We start from the raw sequence: 20,385 nt of genomic DNA, 5'->3' as shown, positions 1-20,385 counted from the left end.
CATAGGATGAGCGGCACGTGGCACGCGCGAGGCACGCAGGCGCGCATGCAAGGACACATGGTGTGACGCGAGGCGATCAGGCACGACGCGCAGGCGTAGAATGAGTTGGGCCGCTAGTTATTCTATACCTAAGGTGTACAATAGCACATGTGTGTATAACCTGTATTTAACTCCCAACGCGCTAAATAATTATTCAACGCCCCATCCACTCCGTAATCAGAAAAATTGGAAGTTTACTCCAGCAACTAGAAAATCAATACGCCATCCATTCCGCAATTGGAAAAGGTTGGAAGTTTACTCCTGCCATCGGAAAATACAGTAATTTTACTCACGCAACATAAAAAAGTCATAATTTTTACTCCCGCAACCAGAAAAAACCATCCCGCTCGTCTTTAAATAGCGGTTGATCCCTTCTCTCCCATCTAATACCCACAAACCGCTGCAGATCTCTAGATCCAATTTTGTAGCCAATGCCGGTGAGGGCAATTTGCGAGAGTTGTGCCTCAGTTTTGTTGCGCTCGCTCCCCGACGTTCATTGATGAGCCAAGATGTCGTCCATCGGTGCAAGTGCTCTCTCCAGTCTCCACCGTCGATCCAATCGGCGTATTCGGCAACAGCGCCATGGTGGGTGCATGCGCTGCTTGGCCGAGTTCGCGCTCCTAGACCTTGGCGGGCACTACCATGGCAGCACCACCCACAATTTTTGTAGTGCTTGCCGGGCCATGCGGTGGCACAGTGGTCATCATGCTCTCACCATCTCCTTCAATTCAAGCGTTAGGTTTCTTTTGTGTACAATTTTGATCTTGAGTTAATGTGATGTGTTAAGAGAATATTTCTGAAATCTTTTCTAATATAGAAAGATATCTGTTAAATCATATATGGTGATAATTTTTCACATTTGTTTGGTTCAATTTTGAGTGGACAGATCATTGAGATCATATTCTCCCCCATACTTTTTATCTTCATGTTCTTACTCAACCGAAAACCATAATCTTCATAAAAAAAAACTATAAGTAAAAGATGAAAATTGCAAACAGAAAACCATAATTGTTAGGATCGAAAAAGTATCGAGGAATGCTGAAATATTTCTATTTTACATGGAAATCACCTTTTACTCAACTGGAAAAGGTAATAATCAAAACCGAAAAACGATGAAAATAATCATCAAAACACGGAAACAAGTGATTTCGCGCATTACATATAAGGTTACTTAATCATTTTACCTATTTTTCCTTTATTTGATTACACATAGATTATTTTCTTGATTACATGATTAATTTCCTTATTTATAGAGCAAATATCGCAGGATGTTATCCCTTTCCTTGATTAGCTGAAGATTATTTCCTGATTACATGATTAGTTTTCTTATTTAGAGAGGAAATCTGACATGTTGTTCTCCCTTTACTTAATTAGCTAAGATTGTTTCCTAATTACATAATTAATTTCCTTATTTAGAGAGAAAATCTCGCATGTTGTTATTCCACTGTACTCCATGGCGCTACTACCAATAACTGCTTTTCGGTTTCTTAATAGGGTTTTTTTCTATTTTATAACATGTGTTTTTCGGCATTTCTGTTTTATAATACGTGTTTCCCGTTTTATAATGTGTGGTTCTGGCTTTTTGGTTTCTTAATAGGTGTTTTTCTATTTATAATGTATGTTTTTCTATTTTATAATGTGTGTTTTTTGGCTTCCCAGTTTCTTAATAGGTGATTTCCTATTTATAATATATGTTTTTCTGTTTTATAATATGTATTTTTCGACTTTTCAGTTTCTTAATACGTGTTTTCCTATTTTTTTAATAGACTATTTCTATTTTTCTCACTTGAGAGGTTGTTTGGCCGCTGCGTTAGGTTCAGATTAGTCCAAAGCACAGAGCGTGGAATAATATCCCACGCGTAGCATGTTAAATAGTTCAGCCCTATATATACATGTGTGTATGGGTGCACGTGCCCCTGCCAGGTGTTTACGTGCATTGCAATATTTTTCCTATGGGCACTAACCACGTGCTTACTATCTTTCGCCATTTGTTTGAGGTTACAACGACTACATATGGCCAATTGGATCGGTACGGGACCCACTGCACAGCTTAGGCATAGCACGGTCCGAGGGCTAGCCAGGCTAGGCCAGCACGGCTACGTCGCCCCGTCGGCCGAGCCTCCCGATCTCGTCATCCTACCCCGCGTTGTCCCACCGTCGTCCCCACCCCACCATGCTGCCTAGCCGCCGTTATGCCTACCGTGCCACGGATCGACATGGTACGACCCGATCTTAAATGAGACGTACCTAAACCAAAGACTCGACACGCAAACTAGTAAACACGACCTACTTAACTATCAGGTATAATCGGGCCATTCCTAAATAGGCCCGGGCCTTAGCATACCGGGCTATCCATTTGGCCAGATCTGACAAGTGAGGTACAGGCACAAGCATGTGACTCCTCCCACGTATGTGAATCCAGTCACTACACATAAATCTAGGTAAGCGGTTTCGCATGAAGATGCGCTCCTCTATCAAACGTTTCTCTTCAATTTATTGCAAATTTGTAAAGATTGTATATTTTGGTTGTAAATAATGTTAATTGTACCATTAATGGTGTAATAAATGGAAGGAAATGCTATGCACATCAACGAGACCTTAAGAAATAAATAAATGAAAGGAAATGCTAGATGTATCAACGAGACCTTAAGAAATAAATTGAAGGAAATGCTAGATGTATCGCTCTTTGTTTTTAATATGTATCCACTTTATTTTTTTCTCTAGATTGCTAGATCGATATCACGTACCAATTATAACAAGGAGAAATAAATGAAAAGGATATGTTAATAGGTATGGAACGAGATCTAAAGAAATAAATGAAAGGAAATGCTATAGGTATCAACTAGAATCATCAATAACTAATTAAGTGGATAGATCTCAATCAATCGGTTGATAGCAGCAGTGGGAAGAATAATGGAAAGACAGAATCACCCCCATCAATGACATGCCGCAATCATCTAAAAAAAAGAACTGCATACCACAATGACGGATTCACATGATCAAGCCGTTAATTCTGCGTGATCATGTCATTTAACGCAAACCAGAACTTGTACATGTATAAATAAATCTGCAAGCCTCATACACATCTCATGATCTGAAGCAGCGACAAAGCGCTGAGACGAGAATGTACACTAAAAAAAAGTGATCCGCCATGGCTTCCTCCCCCTTCTTCTCTGGTAGCGTGAGCGTCATCTTGCTCTTTGCCCTCCTCTTCACGGGCACTCACACCATGGTCACCGCTAACGTCCCTTCAATACTCCCAGTATGTAAGACCGTCAGTGGTCTCGTCGACCCCGAGTTCTGTCTGGAGGCACTCGGCTCCGATGGACGGAGCGTCAGCGCCGGCATGGACTATCGGACCTACTCCATCATCGCCGTCGACCTCCTCACGGCCAACGCCACCAGCACGGCGACCAAGATCGACGGCTTGCTGCGGGAGGGCGGGAGCAGAGATGACGACGCCACGACGCGCTGCCTCAGGTCCTGCCAAGCGCTGTACAGCGGCATCGTGCAGACGCAGCCCAGCGTCCAAGCTGCTATCAACGACAAGAGGGATGGTGAGGCGGCGTCGTCACTAGAGACATCTGCGAGCGCCGCCATGGAATGCGAGGACGGGTTTGGGAAGAACAATGTGGCGTCTCCGGTGACGGCGGAGGACAAGAACGCGTTCCAACTGGCCAAGCTTGCCATCGCGTTGCTCACCAAGACGGCGACGCATAATGAATAAGGTTCTTCATATTCCTAGGAAGAAAATGTTTACTTCTTTTTTTTCTCCCTTCTTTTGGACAAATGCATATTGGTAGTCTGGAACTGCCTTTTCGAATAAATAAAATGAGTAAAACGAAACACATATGGCGACGTGGCGTGATCTGACATGTAAAGCAAACACGGAGAAGACAAGTTAAGCAAACTGCTCGGATTTTTATTTAGTATCTCCTTCGTGTTACACTATAAAATGCTTTATCAAGGTACTGACAACTCACTGATTACTTGTATTTGCATATCACACCTCGCGGATTTATGGTGTTGCTACTTCACATCTCCGCGACAAGTTTGGACTGAGCCAGCGCGAGATCGAACGAAGTGAACGAGTGCGGAGCCAGCGTGACCTGCATCTGCTCTGCAGCGTTGCGCAGCTCACTCTTCACCGGCACAATCTGCGCCATTGTTTACAAGCAAGCTTTGGGTTCAGATGAGCCGGAGGCCACAAGGAAACCAAAACCAACAACAATCTCTAAACATTGCGACGCGTTTAATTTATATGATCATTCAGACAGGAGGGGGAAAAAGGAAGGCGTAAATTACCTTGTTTGGGTTACTGAAAGAATTTTCATCCATCACATTGCTAGATGTCATAACCATGGCGGTCGATCCTAATGCGTTAACAGTGGCCTGAAGTCCACTTGTGGAGATTGTGAGGCTAACAGCGTCCGACCCAAAGTTTACAACCTGCACACGAGCTTTCCAGGATTAGTACAAGTTCATAATCCTTCAGAGTTCAGGTACAGGTTAAGATGAACGCAAGAAACTTTACTTGCCTTGACTCTCAGGAAGCTATTCTCCGAATCCTGCCAAGTAATTGCAGATCCTGCTAGCGAACTGGAGTAGCTGGAACTGATTGTAATAGGATGAATCATAGCACCACTGGACTCACGGAACAGCGTCTGCATCCAGTAACTAGGAGTTCCATAATGTTGCCAGGAATTGAAGACAATGGCATCCGGGTTCCACCTGATTGTTTTGTTCAAACATAATTACGGCAATGATAAATCAACAGGAACACAATAAAGAAGTAAATAAAGCATAAAACCGTAAATACTAACGTTTGATCATTGTCATTTACGAACAGTGGAGCATAACTTGCCATCTGAACAATATCACTGCAAAGAACCAACAAAAGGTCATCTAACTCACAGTGAAGACTATCTTGGTAGCGGAACAAGAGCAGGCCAAACTCCATCAGGTTATGGAGACTCAACAAGCAAAGACAACGTCTAAAATTCATCCAGGAAAACTCAGGTGTGATCACCAAGCAACCCATAGCCAACCATTTTGTTAGAGAGATCACCTATTCTTCTCCAGTCCAGTAAGGAAAGCAGCTTCTGCCAATGAAGCAAGAAGACTTCCTCTACCTGCATCACTTCTCCAAACAGCATACTCACTGACAAAAGCCTGCATTTGAATCATATTCAGAAAGATATTTACTGTCTAACCAGGATATGGTGATGCCAATATGCATGCATGATGATGTAAATAAGCAAGAAACCAATGAAGTTCGTGAGAGTCTCCAGAACATGCAAATAACATCACACATTACAGTACTCACTACTTAGGCTCCACATATATATCCTCATTGTCCTTCAGAATTACAATGCCCCAGAATTGTAATCATATTCATCATTTTTTCCTTTTTTTTTTGGCTAGGATTGGCCTTAAGAGTCGTAAGTTGTACAATAGTCTATAGTATCCAGATTAACACTTAAGTTGGCATTGAATGGATAGACCGGGTTTTACACAATTATTATATAAGAAACATATGACTCTTTTCATACTATCCTAAGAGCATCCCACAAGAAATGTCACAAAGTCCTGAATTGATGTAAGTGATAGGTCATGAATGAGGGCTGTTTTACAAGAATATTCCAGATGAAAAGGTTTACAAAAGTAATGAAAATTGAGACTTACCTTGGGTCCACTACGAGATGTTCTGTCAAATGTGTTCCTCATGGAAAACAGAGTCTTTGAGTCAGTATAGACCTATAAAACGTCGTTAGAATTTAAGAGGCAAGTTAAACTTAATGCCGAATAATGAAACATAATCACAGACCCTAGACAGCGGAAATGAGACAAACAGACTTGGCAGCAAGAACTTTACATGGAAGTCATATAAATCAGCAGGATGATCAAGTGGTCTCGATGAACCATCGCAGTTTGAAATCATTTGAATGTCTGGATAGGCCTCTCTAATAGCATTGTAGAACTTGAGGTAATTACCTATTCAACAAAATTAAAGAATATCATGTGACTAAAAGAATTGTAGAACTTGAGGTAATTACATATTCAACAATATTAGAGAATATCATGTGACCAATAGAAGGTCTCGTCTGTAGTACTCTACAGTTTAAGTTAAATTTGTGCACTACCACTGGGAGTTATGATCAGTTAAGGCACATTAGGTAGGAACAATGTAACTCGATATTGACTATGATCAGTTTTGGAATGAATAACCTTCCTTAAATCAACACATAGGGACGTTGGTGTTGTTAGCTTCCCTAGGGAACCCATAAGATGAGGAAACAATAACTTTCCAAGATCTAATGGATGAAAAATACATCTTCAAATGATCTTACGAGTTCAAATTATCTGATTTTTAGAGTTCTAATTTGATATGTTCCCATTTGCTATTTTCATTTTTCTTTTGTGCTTCTTGGTTTTATTTTACTTTTTCTTAATTCCTTTTTGCATGGATGCAAACATATATCATATAACTACAGCTGGCCTGATAAAGTACTAGACAGAAAACGAAAAAGAGGAGATAAGAAAAGTAACACTTACATATGCAGATCGAAACAGACAATAATAACAAATGTTTTAATGTAAAAATTCGGTATTAAAATATATATACTAACTAAATGAGTACGTCTGGAGTAACAGATACACCATCGAAAAAAAAATAGCAGACTTCTTTTCTTATGAAATCTGATACAGTTCTATTTTCTTGTGTTGCTAGTTTTGCAGCATAAGTCCAATTTCAAAGCCAGATTTTCAAGTTTAACATGTTCTTGCAAAGTTGGGAGATAAAGTTGAGTGATTAATTATCTCCGTTATCCTTCAATAGCGATAGCATGGTCCAACTATGTTTCCTTCTCCTTGATTACACAGCTTCTTAACACTTGTGCACAAGGCCTCTTCGACTTATATTGTATAATGGATGAAATACAAATTTAGTTGATCAATTTACCGCGGTAAAATTTCTTTCCACAATCTTCATTTCCAATTGCAACATATTTAACTGGGAATGGTTCAGGGTGCCCCATTGCAGCTCTAACAGAGCCCCATGTTGATTCTGCACTCCCCCTTGCAAATTCTAGACTGTCCAATACATCCTGTAGAAAGACAAACAGTTCCAAAAGAATGAAGATAGGATTATTAGTTATGACAACTACCTAAGTCCATAAAAGATGCATGGTATCTCTTAGTGAACTTGCTACTATTTATATAAATGGAAGAAGTTAGCTCATGGACAAGCTTGGTAAATACGAACATAAAACTCGAGGCAAGCATCATCTCTTCGTGTGAACTAAAGAATGAGAAGAAAAAAAAAGAGAGCAAAGCCCACCATCCTATCTGTTACAGTACTGGGTAAGAAGAGAAGAATTTAAGCATCATTCAAGCAGATTGATCAGATGTAATTGTCTCATAAGGGACTGAGCAATAAGGTTTTTAATCTCCAGATGTGCATGATTGCACAGAAGAAAAAAAGATGTAACACTACTATAACATCTCATGTAATGCACCGTGGTAATGTGCACACATTTTTGAGAAATTACAATTCATTTAAAAATTGAAGGTATTACTGAAAGAAATTTCAAAACTATTCATTATATCAAGAAACGTTTGCTCAACCCGAGAAAGAACTAGGGAGCTCAAAACATACCTTCACAAAAGGAGCAATAGCAGCGGTATCAACTTCATCATTGTGGCTGATTCCTGAGTTTTAAGAGGGAACTTTCCATCAGTTAAGAAGGCCGACAGTGATCATAGATAGAGTTAATAAATCTGAAAACAATTACCATTGTTGAATACCCATATTGGGGCAGCACCCAGGTCCTCAGCAAGCTTTGATGTAGATTACAAGGTAATAATTAGGGGGTGACAATAGAAAAGGAATCGCTGAAACAGTGTAAAGTGCTACCTGAAGAAATTCATAATATCCAAGGCCATCATCAGTCCAGTAATGCCAAACATCCCCAAAGTGTCCGGGCCTCTCTTCCCATGAACCAATAGATTCCCTCCACCTGAATGCATTTCTTAACCATCCACCTTCTACAAAGCAACCTCCTACAATAGTTCCGTGCAATCTAGTCAATTATCTCAAACATGTCTGAACATATATCATATGTGTCCAAACATAGAGAATTTGATTTTCAAACAGAAAGCAAAGTGCATACCAGGAAATCTCAAGAATCGTGGTTTTAATTCCAAAATCATGGATATAAGTTCTGTGCGAAAACCGTGTCCCTGCGTATGCAGAGAAGAATTGATTGTAAATACTGGGATAAACTCATCACCATAAGAATGACCAATATACTAGAAAGAGATCAAATTCATTTCAAGTTTCTAACAAGATAAAATAAATCCCACAATACTGAATACACTATAAACCAACATATAAATTCAGCCAAACAGGGTATCCATCAGAACCATTTACTTGGTGAATGGTGATTAACTCATCAAAGAAACCAACGCACTTGCACATGAACTGGCTGCTACACTATTGTTCTCTTGAGGTAAAGGGCTATAAGTGGCCAAACAGAGTATGGCTAGCAGAAATATGGAGCACAGACCATAACAAAAATGTTGCAGCCACGTACGTGTCACAAGCACACTTGCACATGAACAAGGCGGCTAGCTCAAGATTTAATGGAAATGGGACTTAATTATTGGGTCACTGAAAAGGGGATTCTAGACCTAGTAAATACTTTTTGTTTCACAGAGTAGGACTTTGTTGCCATGCAGAACTAATTGGCCGGTGCTTCATATTAAGAGGTCCACTCTTCATCTGTATGTATAATTCAAATTTCATACATTTTTTTGGCCTGATTTGTCTTTCACTATCAAGATCAAGAGCAATCATATAAAATACCTTGTATGTGTCTGCAGGCATTAGTGATACTTGATCAAACCATACAACTCCTTTCTTGTTAGTTGTTATTTGAAGCCTTGAGGTTCTATTGGTTCCTTTAGCAACAAACTTCTGCTCCAGTTTTGTCCAATTTGATGAGCCAGAAACTCTGCAGCAATGCAATCCTTTCAACACATGTCAATAATCAAGTATCCCCCCTCCGGTCCCAGTATTGAGAGAAAAGATACTAACGTTATCGTAGCTGAAGCCAGGTTTTGCAACCCATCAGAACTTGTTAGTGAAACTGTCAAGTCTGTTGTTTCCGGCGACTTAACGTACATAACAAGATTGTAGGTCTTTCCATCTTCTATGTTCTGTAAGTTTAAATGGTGACATTATTGAAAAGAAAAGGTGGAAAAGGTAGGAAAACAGAACATGTACTGAATATCTGCCTAACATCAGAGCATGAAAGGTAACACTACCAGAAAGATCCAAAGAAAATGCATGGAACTCAATTATGTGGCTAGTTACTTATGACAAAAAACAAATCACAAAGTGTCATTACATTAGGCTACAACACTATCATACACATTATTGATATTAACTATATAGTTTTGATGAAACTATCCATTTCTCATGCTGATATGAACAGGCAATATACGATGAAGTCATACCATGCCCCAGAACCCCGGGTTGTAAATGCCAACACCACCAGCTGGACAATCATTGCAGAGGACCTCCATCCTCAGAGCAACAATGTTTCGACTGAAACATGATGTACGATCGGTCGCCACAAATATGGAAGAGTCATCTCCAATGATGGACCATGGGTCAATGTTTGACGGAGTATGGGGGCCTCCAGCTTCAAAACCTGAAGCATAAATGCAGAAGATGTTTATGTTAAAACTTGAACATCGACATTCGACATCAGCTTCCAAAGAAAAAGGCCTATTATTTTACAGCTTATGCTCAAAATAGTTTTTTTGTATTTATTGTTTTATGGAACTACAGCTATGCTCAGAATAATCATGGTTCGCTCAAATATGTTCTGGGACAACAGAAATGAGTTGAGCAGACAGCATGGCATATTATCACCTTTTCTACGCTTCACCCCAACAAGATAAGTGCATCTAGACACTTTTCAGACCACTATACAATCAAGAATAACTGAAGTACCTCTGTTGCTAACAAGTTCGGCCCATATTCCACCAGCTCCTGCATGGTTGATCTCCTGCAGAATTAAAGCTAGAATTAAAGCTAGCTATTGTGAGAACATAATGGAGCATGGAGACTATTTGGATTATTCTAGCTATATGCGATAAAACTTGAGAAGCCCAACAGACTGGAGTTTACCAAGAAATTACTCTCACCTCAAAAAATATCCCAAATAGTGTTTCAGGGATCTTTCGAGAAAGCTGTGGCGAAGCATCAACCTTGAGGGTTGCAGTCTGGGTGGCCTCTATTACTGATGCCAGACATTTGCAGCCCACGAAGGATAGAAGCAAGAAGCAGAAGATGGTACAAGAGGACGCTTCCTTGGAACCCATACTCTTCACTTGTAAACACTAATGGAGCCAATGCGTCTATGAAACAAATAAGGTTATGAGAGGTCAGATGTCAATTGAGTTAGGTGGAAATTGACAGGTACAAGCTGCTATAAGCTGACGCTTTATATTAGAAAACAGTAATACCACTAGAACAAACAAAAGGCGAACCCATATTATATAAAGAACTAGACAGATGCCCAAAACATTATCCTAAGCTAAACAATTTATAGTCATCTGCGCAACTGCAATTGAAGTTCTTTATAAAACATACAGCTAAAGAGGAAATTTAAATAGGGAAAGAAGAGATTAGTTCAAGATGATTTTATATCATTAGAATAAAGCACACAGAGATTGTCTCTTGGGCATTCCATCAAACAACTTGTCTGCACAACCAAGAGCCCAGATTCGACCCCAAAGAAGCTGAAACTGAACATCCCAAAGCAAGTAGGGGCAAGGCTAGCTGGGCAACGATTGCCCGGCCATGATAGGCAAGGTTAGAAAAGGAAAGGTAGGGGTGTTTGGTTTCCTTGCTTGCTGTATCTTCTTCATTCTCCCTCCTTTCTTCCCCCCTTCTGATCAAACCACCTCCATGCTGCGTGTGCGCTTGATTTGAGCGGTGAGGAGCTCGATTTGGCGACGTATGGGTTCGATTTGGCCACCGACCGTTGTGCTGGGTTTGGTGGCCAGAGAAGAAACTGAGAGGAGAGGGCAGCGAGGAAGTCAATCTAGCTCGGGATTCAACAGCAAGGAACTCGATTCGGAAGGCTAGAAGGTCGATTCGGGTGTTGAAGACCTCGATTTGGTGGACGCCATGGACGTCTCTGGTCTTGGAGTGGAGCTCGAGGGCAGTGAGAGAGAAACAGAGCTTCAGAAGAGCAACGAGCGCAGCAAGCGGCTCTCCCGCATCGGCAAGGAAATCCTTGCCGAGAAACCAAACACGCCCATTGCGAAAGGTGGAGCCTTTGAGCGAACTGCTCACCATGCATCCACCATCCCACACAGCAGGAAGAAGAGCAAGAAGACGAGGCGCGCTCCCTGCGGTGGGTGTGGAATACGAGCGCGCGTTTAAATAGAGGAGCACGAGGGACGAAGCAGCGGCTTTGAAGCCAAGTGTGGCTCCGGGGTGCGGGGGAGACCTCGGCCGCCAGACGCCGAGGAGAGGACGGGGGCGCCGCTGCCAGTTGCCTGTTGCTTGTCGGAGTAGGCTTCGGCGGCGGTTGGGTTCGCGCGCCCGCCGGCACGTCAGGCGCCACATCGTCGTTGGATATTATCGTGGAACGGGTTGTTGTCGAACGACTTCGGAGGCTTGATTTGGCTGCGGCCGTATCTTTGTGTCCCTCTGTGGGTGCTTCTATCCTCGATGTTTCAACTTTGAGGCTCCCTTGGAACGAAGGGATGGTGTTGGATTTTTTTTTCGAGGATTTGATCCCTGTACGAAAATTTACTACGAGGATCTTTGGAACAAAGGAATGTTACCTGATAAATCTTTTGAAATTCCTAACGAATTTTGGAGAAAACTAATCATGAAGTTGGGTCTGACCTTTTGGTTTTTTATATTGTGTCTTAGGTTTCCTACGTCTTTCATGTATTGCATCCAAACTCTACTTTTCAGGCTTCCATACGTTCTAAATTCCTATATGATTCCAAGTGCCTATGCACTCTAATTCTATATTTTTCCTGTTTATGTGTTTTTAAAAATCTTGTGTTTCAAAGTGGTATGGTATAAACCAAGAGAATAGGTCGGCAAGAAAACACTGTATTTTTTTAATGAAGAAAATCAGTAGTAAGTAGTATTACTCGGTTGAAGATGAGATTGTTTTGGGATCACCGACGGGAGGTGGCCCTGGCTAGTCAGGGGGAGTGCAACGAATATGAGGTAGCACAAAAACTGTCGCTACCTTGGGTAAGCCATAAAAGAGTGATGATATCTGATCGACGGTGATGCCATGCTTATTATGCCACAGGTCCATCTGCCCGAGTGTTTACACAATTAATCGTTGTAATTAAAGAAACCAAGCAAAGAACTTATATATATATGGGATTACTGAAAACATACTGCAATTATTTACAAGTATTTTCATGATAAGTCTAGCTACTGGAACCGGTAATATATACACTTTCATGTTTTAGTGGCCATTTTTTGAGTTTGAATGCACAGGCTTTGAAACAACATCTATGTAGCTACTTCACCACTCTATTCGTCTCAAAATAGATGATATTTTAAAGTTGAGTATAAGTATTAATGTGAAAGATAAAGTGATCATTTTACTCTTTATTAATAATATTTATTACGTGAAAAATGAAACTTATATTGGTAAGAAAGTTACTTAATAGATAGATAAGATTAGAAAATAAGTTATCTTAAAATTATAGAATACTATATAAACATTGTTGAAGAAGTTAAAATGTCATGTATTTTAGAACGGATGGAGTATTTGGTAACAAAAACGGTGAGGCAGAACTCGACGATTTGCTAGCTGCATCGCCCGTATATCTATCTTATCGGCAGGTGGTTATGCGTGATCCGATGGTTTTGCTTAGCTCTCAACGCAAGCTAAGCAATAATATCGATCGATCCAGCTAGTGGATGGATGATTGAGATTGATGTGTCGCGCGTGCTGGCCTGCCTGTCGCTTCAAGTCCTCGCACAGGCTCTAGTACGCATCGGCATGGCGTCGCGATCGATCGATCGATCGATCGGACACCGTCGTCGATTGTTGCTTCGCGGGCGGGCATGCAAATGGAAAATGCAGCCCGGCCGCCAAAACTGGAACAGGCAAGAACAGAATTTTACCCAGCACTCCAGCAGTCTTTCCCTTTTGCAGCACTGCAGTCTGCAGTGCACGCGTACGCATCCATCCATCCATCCATTGCCGGATCGAAAGCGATCGTGTTGCAGCTAGCTGCTAGTGGATCGACTCAGATGATATGATCCAGGATGCATGCCATGTGTACATCGATGATCGATCGCTAGCTTGGAGTAGAGTAGTGGCCTACTGGGGCATGTCCATGGTGCATGCATTAGTTGCAGTTGCTTGCTGGTTGCTTGGGTTGGCCACTTGCCAGATAGGAGTATATATACCGGTGACGCGCGCACGAGCAGGATGGCCATGGTTGACGACATGCATGTGTTTGTGCTTGTTGCTTCCCTTCCCCCCAAATCGAATAGTGTCTGTAGCTATAAGAGGAATAGAAATACCGAATAACTTAATATACTAAACATTATCATGTGTTACACATTGAAATGGATGGGAAAAAGTAAAGTAGATCTATTGGGCCATTCAAATTGTAGTACTATATAATTAGCAACATATAGAGATAAAGTCAAAACTAATTATCTCTTTCCAAACTCTATTCCCTGATGCACTTAGAAGTTCCGGTACAACTTGAGGTATGTTGTCTTTAGATTCAATTCGTTCTAATTAAACTTCAATAGATGTACCAAAAACTACTTTCTCAGTTCGTAATCAATGTCTCAATATTAGAGATGCAATCGGATCGAACGTTGATCCTATATCATATCATACATTTTTTTATAGTCGGAGTCAAACACAGATAGTATCGGATACAGATACAAATGCGGATAGTCTCGGTCACGAACATGATTTTATACGAATCAAATATGTGACGAGTCGGATGCTGACAATGTCGGTGACAAATATTTCTTCAGATATTGAGTAAAAGTAACAACCATATATATCACATATGTTATGATCGTTCGACCATTCTACATGTTCAAACTCAACTACATTAGCGGTTCAACATTTAAAATAGCAATATACTCCCATGTAAGTAGTCATGTTGGAGCGAAGCCAGAGAAACTACAAGTGCCCAATATATTGGCATGAGCTTCTTTAAATTATTTGGATACATTAACAACTTCAAATGAAAAAAAAAATCTCAACTTTAAAATTGCAGATCTTATCGAGAGCTACAATTTTTATATAAAAATCGTCTTCATCCGATTTCGTATGAAAAAGTTACAGCCTTTGGAAGACAGACTTGATAGTCGTCGAATATATCCAATTTTATTCTCGGATATCTGGTATCAGACGGATACTTGTCTCTCTATATATGAATCTGATATCTGATATACCTCCGACTCCGATATTCGAAAAATTTCTCAGATATCCGATTTTTTTCTTCGAAATACTATCCGAACCCCTTCGGGCGGTCAACTGGTCAAGAAATATCCGACTCATTTGCACCCCTACTTGACACATAGTTATATCTGCTGTCAAATGTCAAAATGTTATTAGCCATGATATCACACCTTGGAAACCCCAACCTAGACATCGAGTATGCATATACACCATGACATCATATTTTATTGTTTCCGACCTTTTTTTTAGGGTTCAAAACTTTTTGAAAATATTATGTTGTTAAATGCTTCGCATTTTCACCATATACTTATGAGTGAGAATTTCTTTGAAGTAGTTTAGATAGCATAAAATCATTTAGGAAGGAATGGGAGAAGGATTGATAGAAAAAGAGAAAATCAGGAAGACCTCACTGCACGTGGGCTAGCCTACGGTCTGATCGGGCCTCCCCGCGGTCTGACCGCCAGGGCTCAGAGCGGCCACTTAAGACCAATCAACCACCTCTCACTCCCTCACTTATTCACTTCTTCCCCACCCGAGAGAGAGAGGGCAAGGAGAGCTTCCTCACCATTCCTTCGCCTCGAGCTCAATGGAAGCCGAAGCTTGAAGTAGAAGGTTGCCCACGTCATCCCCAAGCCTTCCCCTCGTCAGAGCAATCCCCAAGCCTTCATCCACCCAAAATTGGAAGAGAGAAAGGAGAGCTCCACCTCGACCACCACGACAGCTGGAGATCGACAGAAACGGCTTCCCCAAGCTTCCCGAAGACTTCTCCAAGCTCCTCTTTGCCATCTTTCTCACCGGAGAAGCTTCCCATGTTTTCTTCCACCTCTAGGCCGGTTGGAGCACCCCGGAGTCTATCTTCAGATCGAAGCTTCCCCGGAGCTGACCAACCCTCAAGAAAGTTTCCCCACATGAAGGTGAAGCTCCCCAACCCATTTCTCCTCTTTTCTCCCGAGTTCCCCCACTCCCTATAGCCATAGGACCAAGCTCCACCTAGCTATAGACATCAATCCATGGGGCCTAAGCTTTTTGCCTCGTGCATGTCATCCAAACCACCAAATATGAACTTCCCTAGACTTGTAGAGTATTTTGGTACCACTCTTGACCAAAAGCACCACTGGTGACCTCGTCGAGGTGCTGCCGGCCAGGCCTAGCAGTTTGGCCGCCACCTAGGCTGGTCTGACCACCAAGATATGACTTGGCCGGTTAGACTCCATTTCAAACTCCATAGTTAGGAGTCAACCCTCCAGACCCCACGGTCTGACCACAATCGGTTCGATCTGACTGCCAGATTTACTCAGTACCGTTTTCTTCTATGTTCGACCCCCACGATTTGACCACTACCTTCCACGGTCTAACCACTAGACACCCAAAACTCACTGAGCTTAGTTTATCCTATGTGATGTTTAGATCCTTTCTAGCCCAATCGTTTCAACGTTCTTTTACAAATGTTTTCATGATCATACATCATAAAACGTACTTTATGGTATTGCATCATTCTTATTGCGATGCATTTTCCTTTTTTTAGTGATCGACAAACCGGAGAGTGATAGGTTTTCTTGACAAGAATTTTATGGTTGATCTTGAGTGAAGCTGAACATCAATGCAAGTATCGATGCATATTTCTCCTATATTTTAGTGAATTATTGGTTAATACCTAACTTAAAATTTATCTGAAATATTTAGAAAAAAGTCAAGCGGTGGAACGTTCCATCGTTCGCGAGCTATGTGGCTTAGTTACTTTTCACGATGAAATTAATGTTAGGAAAGAGTTGTGAGAATGAGACGATATGTGGACGGTATTAGGAGTAGGTCGGGAGAGGGATTCGGATACCATAGACCGCTTTGTATCGTTTAAGCACCGTTCATTGGTGCTGTTGATTTAAGCACTTTTTCGTACTATCATATATCTGAATATGGTAAGGATGAGCCAAGTATTGTAAGTCGTCACGTTCATTTGACTCTACCTTCGTACTCACTGTACTTTATTAATTGTTTTGCAGGAAAAGTTTAGAAGCCGGCTATTTGTGCCCCACTAAGGGTGGTGTGGTGATGAGTAGTTGCCATACTACTACTAACACCAATTGGTTGCTTTGTGGGCAAATGGCGCCACCAATCTTTGTTTTCTTTTAGATGTTATTCCACTGCAATTTGTGTATAACTACGGTAGATAATACTTGTCATTTGTTTATTTTATTAACTTGTAATCACTTGAACTCTTGTATCGTCGCGATGTTATGATGTACATATTGGTAGAGATATGTGTTGGATAATAATTCTCCTAGGAATTATCCAAATGCACATATTGGGACTGTCGAGATTGCCTTCATTTTAATCATTTAGTAGATGCGGTTGTTGCTTTGAGATGTGGGTTAGCACGTAGCATGTTGAACGATGAGCATTTGATTAATTCGAATGCGATTTGGTCAGATCTTCATACATGACTCATCAAATCTGTGAACAACTAAAATATGTAGTTCCCTATGTTGAATTGAATTACCGCTATTCTCGTGTTATATAAAATAATTATTCTGTAATTTATTATTAAAGTTGTAGGATATCTAAAATCAACCAAAGTAAATGGATATTTGGATTCAAACAATCATATTTATATTAGTATTCAAGGATATTCGAATTCGTTCTAGTCTTTTAAGTTGATCTACTTCAACCTAAAATAGGTTGATGGATATTTGGATTGAACTACTTCAACAAGTAAATGGATATTCAAATTGATCTACTTCAACAAGTAAATGGATATTCGGATTGAGCTACTTCAACAAGTCGATTGGTCGGAAAATATCCGACCCGTTTTGTCGGTGAATCAGGAACCGGGGTCCCCGAATCCTGAGGCCAGGCCAGCAATCCGCCACGTGACGTCATTCCGCGGGGTCTCCTCCGCAAGGTAAAAAAGATTAAGTCCCGGGAGAGGGCGCTCGGGGCCACGATCAGTGGTCCCCGAGTACCCAGGTTCTCCGATGATCTGCGAAGTCTAAGTGCCGGGAAGAGAGTGCTCGGGGAGGTATACGGTGACCCCCGAGTACCCAAGTCCCCCGACGACCAGGAAAGCCAAATACCGGGAGAAGTGTGCCTGGGGCCGCGAGCGGTGGCCCCGTGGGCACCCAAGTATCCTGAGGACCCACTGAAGGAAGTTCCGGGAGAGAGTGCTCGGGGCTGCATACAGCGGCCCCCGAGCACTCGGTCCCCCGAGGATCCGTACAAGCGTGCCCGGGAGAGAGTGCTCGGGGAGGTGAACAGTAGCCTCCGATCATTCGGTTCCCCGAGGACCAAGAAAGGGCATTCTCGGGAGAGAGTGCTCGGGGAGGTGAACAGTGACCCCCGAGCACTCGGTTCCCCGACGACCCAGGAAGCCCCCTGACAGTGGCCCCCACAGGGGCCCACTGGTGAGGTGTCAGCCAGTCAAAGGCCCAAGGCCGCATTTAAAAGCGCGCGTGGCCTGTCACCTCCAACTGCTCCCGCCACGCTCAGTGTCAGTTCCTGCCACATTCTGGCAGGAGGGCGTGGGGTCATTAAATGCACGGGTCCCATCCCGTGCCATCCGGCACGCCTCGGGATAACGTCGTGAGGGCCGAGATGTTCCGTCTACCGCGCTGCCGTGGCAGGAAAATAAGACAGGGCGGGCACGCCGGGTCGCTCTGCGGCTGCCCGGTGGGCCCTCTCCACGGTGCCCGTTGCCAGTGCATTTATGGTGACGAATGACCGGGCGCGGGGCGTATTTTCCACCCCCGGTCACTTCGCCCAGAGGCTATGATGACGCCATTTCCATTTATGGTGTCTTGGGACTCGTGCCCTCCCGTTCGGGGCATGCTACTGCCAGTGGGTATTTAAAGCAGCCGGCAGCACGGACAAAGACAGGCTAAGAATACCAGAACAGGCTGAATCTCTGAGCAAGCTCGACAAGTTAGACAATCTCTCGGAAGTAGGAAAATCTCAGAGAAAATGGGTAGAGAAGGGAAGAGAAGCAAGAGCACCCAAAGCCAACAGATACACACAGACCGAAGAAACAAAGAGCCACAGGTTCTAGGATAGACAAACATTCTTGTAACCAGCAACATCCTTGAGGGACATTCTCAGGGCATTTATAGTATCCATACAGAAGTAGGGTATTACGCCTCCGTACGGCCCGAACCTGTCTAAACCCCAGTGCATTTACTTCGTTCCGCACTAGATCATTCCACCCCGTCGGCCATCGCATTTATACCCATTTATTTCTCCGGCGAACATATTCAGTATCATCCCCCTGACCGAATCTCTAAAAAGGAGTCCCTCAGGATCCCTGCGACAGGAGTTGACCCTCTAACACGTTTGCACCCCTACTTAATAATAGTTATATATGTTATCAAATGTCAATATGTTACTAGCCATGACTCATCAAATCGCCGAAGAACTAAAATATGTAGTTCCTCCCTATATTGAATTACCGTCATTTTTTGTTATATAAAATCATTCCGTTATTTGTTGTTAAAGCTATAGAATATTCACAATCAACCGAAGTAAATGGATATTTGAATTCGGATTCAAACAACATAATTTGTATTAGTATTTGAGGAAATTCGAATTGGTTTGAAATATGGATACAAATGTGGAAAGCACACTACCCAGTTTGTGTTGGATCCGTTTCCACTCGTATCTGCGTTACAAGTTTTGTTATCTTTTGCTGGTATACTATCGTTGGTGAGATGATGGAGGGACATGCCTATATTTGTATGGCTTTGTGATTGAGCTGCTATGTTCAATGTTCTCGTATTATCTCTAAGTTTTAACCTGGAAAGAAGCTGAGAAGCAGAGTCTAAGAAAAATGTGTTTCGAGGTGCTGTTGAATTGAAATGAGTTGGACTTGCTGACGCAGCAGTCATACAATTTTTTACCGTCTAGCCTGGCCACGTCAACTACACCGCTGCACTGTTTTCAGTCGTTTCCAGCTGATTCCAGCGGCACGAATCTCAAGGTTCATCCAAGTGCAGCGGTGGAGAGTTGGAAACACTGTTTGTGAGGTGAGAGCCAGAGGTTTGTGCGTTATACGTGTATACGTTGAAGCGACTTGAACGAGGAGCGACTCCATAACTGCAAGTACAAATGCCTTCTTCTCCCACTTGTGAGCTCTGAAGGCTCAGCACAGTTTGCTCCGGCGACATCCTCAAGGTGACACTGGCACCCCCTCGTCTTCTCTTTCCTACCCAATCTGCTACATGTTTTAGTTTCTAATCATCTTTGTTGTGATTTTGCTAGTGTTCTTCAAGTTTGGTGTGTGTAAATGGCAGCCTCGAATAACTTAAGATTTAGATTTGTCTGTGAAAGAAATGGCCGCTCTTTTTCTGGTTGCTTGGACGAGCTCCTCAACTTCGCAATGCATGATTTCCCCCCCATCCTTTCTTTATTTGATACTTGTATTTTTGGTTAATATCTAAGGTGGAACGTGCAGCAGTAGCACGCTGAAACGTTGATGTTTTTGTGAAATGACATCCGCTCCAATCTGCAAATTTAGATGTCATGAATACTTGATACATATATCTCAGTGTTCAGCAACACATAGTGATCAAAGTATGCATTTTTTTTCTGGTTATGTTTATTGTTGACTTAATAAGATATTGTGCTCCTGTTCTTTATTTTAGAAGTTTACATTTGTTGTTCTTTGCTCGTTTTCTCTGTTCTCTCTTATATGCTGTTCTTTGTTTGGCATCTCCATTCTTTCTGTTCTCATATATCCATCTCACATATTTATAGTATACAAACATTTTCTACATGGTGATGGTAGTTCACATGCCATTTTCACTCTGCCACCATCACACAAGTCCAGATTGTTCAGTGACTCTTTTATCTACCATTGTTCAGTACC

General features: G+C 42.0%; 2 protein-coding genes across 2 annotated transcripts; one reads left to right on the top strand and one right to left on the bottom strand.

Moving 5' to 3' along the window:
* The first annotated feature begins 3,031 nt into the window (after nt 1–3,031).
* On the top strand, nt 3,032–3,830 carry LOC133904339 (uncharacterized). The gene has a single exon (XM_062345807.1). The coding sequence runs from the start codon at nt 3,191–3,193 to the stop codon at nt 3,764–3,766; it is 576 nt and encodes a 191-aa protein (XP_062201791.1). The 5' UTR covers nt 3,032–3,190; the 3' UTR covers nt 3,767–3,830.
* A 110-nt stretch (nt 3,831–3,940) lies between these two features.
* Nucleotides 3,941–11,682, bottom strand: LOC133904338 (alpha-L-arabinofuranosidase 1-like). Its single transcript, XM_062345806.1, has 18 exons — nt 11,411–11,682; nt 10,255–10,467; nt 10,061–10,115; nt 9,559–9,755; nt 9,137–9,258; nt 8,906–9,053; nt 8,211–8,280; nt 7,955–8,100; nt 7,833–7,878; nt 7,697–7,749; nt 7,001–7,145; nt 5,915–6,033; nt 5,725–5,796; nt 5,108–5,211; nt 4,863–4,919; nt 4,578–4,770; nt 4,345–4,488; nt 3,941–4,196 (listed from the first exon to the last, which is right to left on the bottom strand). Exons 2-18 carry the CDS (start codon nt 10,429–10,431, stop codon nt 4,074–4,076), a joined length of 1,971 nt encoding a protein of 656 aa, XP_062201790.1. The 5' UTR covers nt 10,432–10,467; nt 11,411–11,682; the 3' UTR covers nt 3,941–4,073.
* Between the last annotated feature and the right edge of the window lie 8,703 nt (nt 11,683–20,385).

The sequence above is a fragment of the Phragmites australis genome, chromosome 22 (assembly GCF_958298935.1).
Source record: "Phragmites australis chromosome 22, lpPhrAust1.1, whole genome shotgun sequence".
NCBI lineage: Eukaryota > Viridiplantae > Streptophyta > Magnoliopsida > Poales > Poaceae > Phragmites > Phragmites australis.
This window is presented reverse-complemented; position numbering and strand designations above follow the sequence as displayed.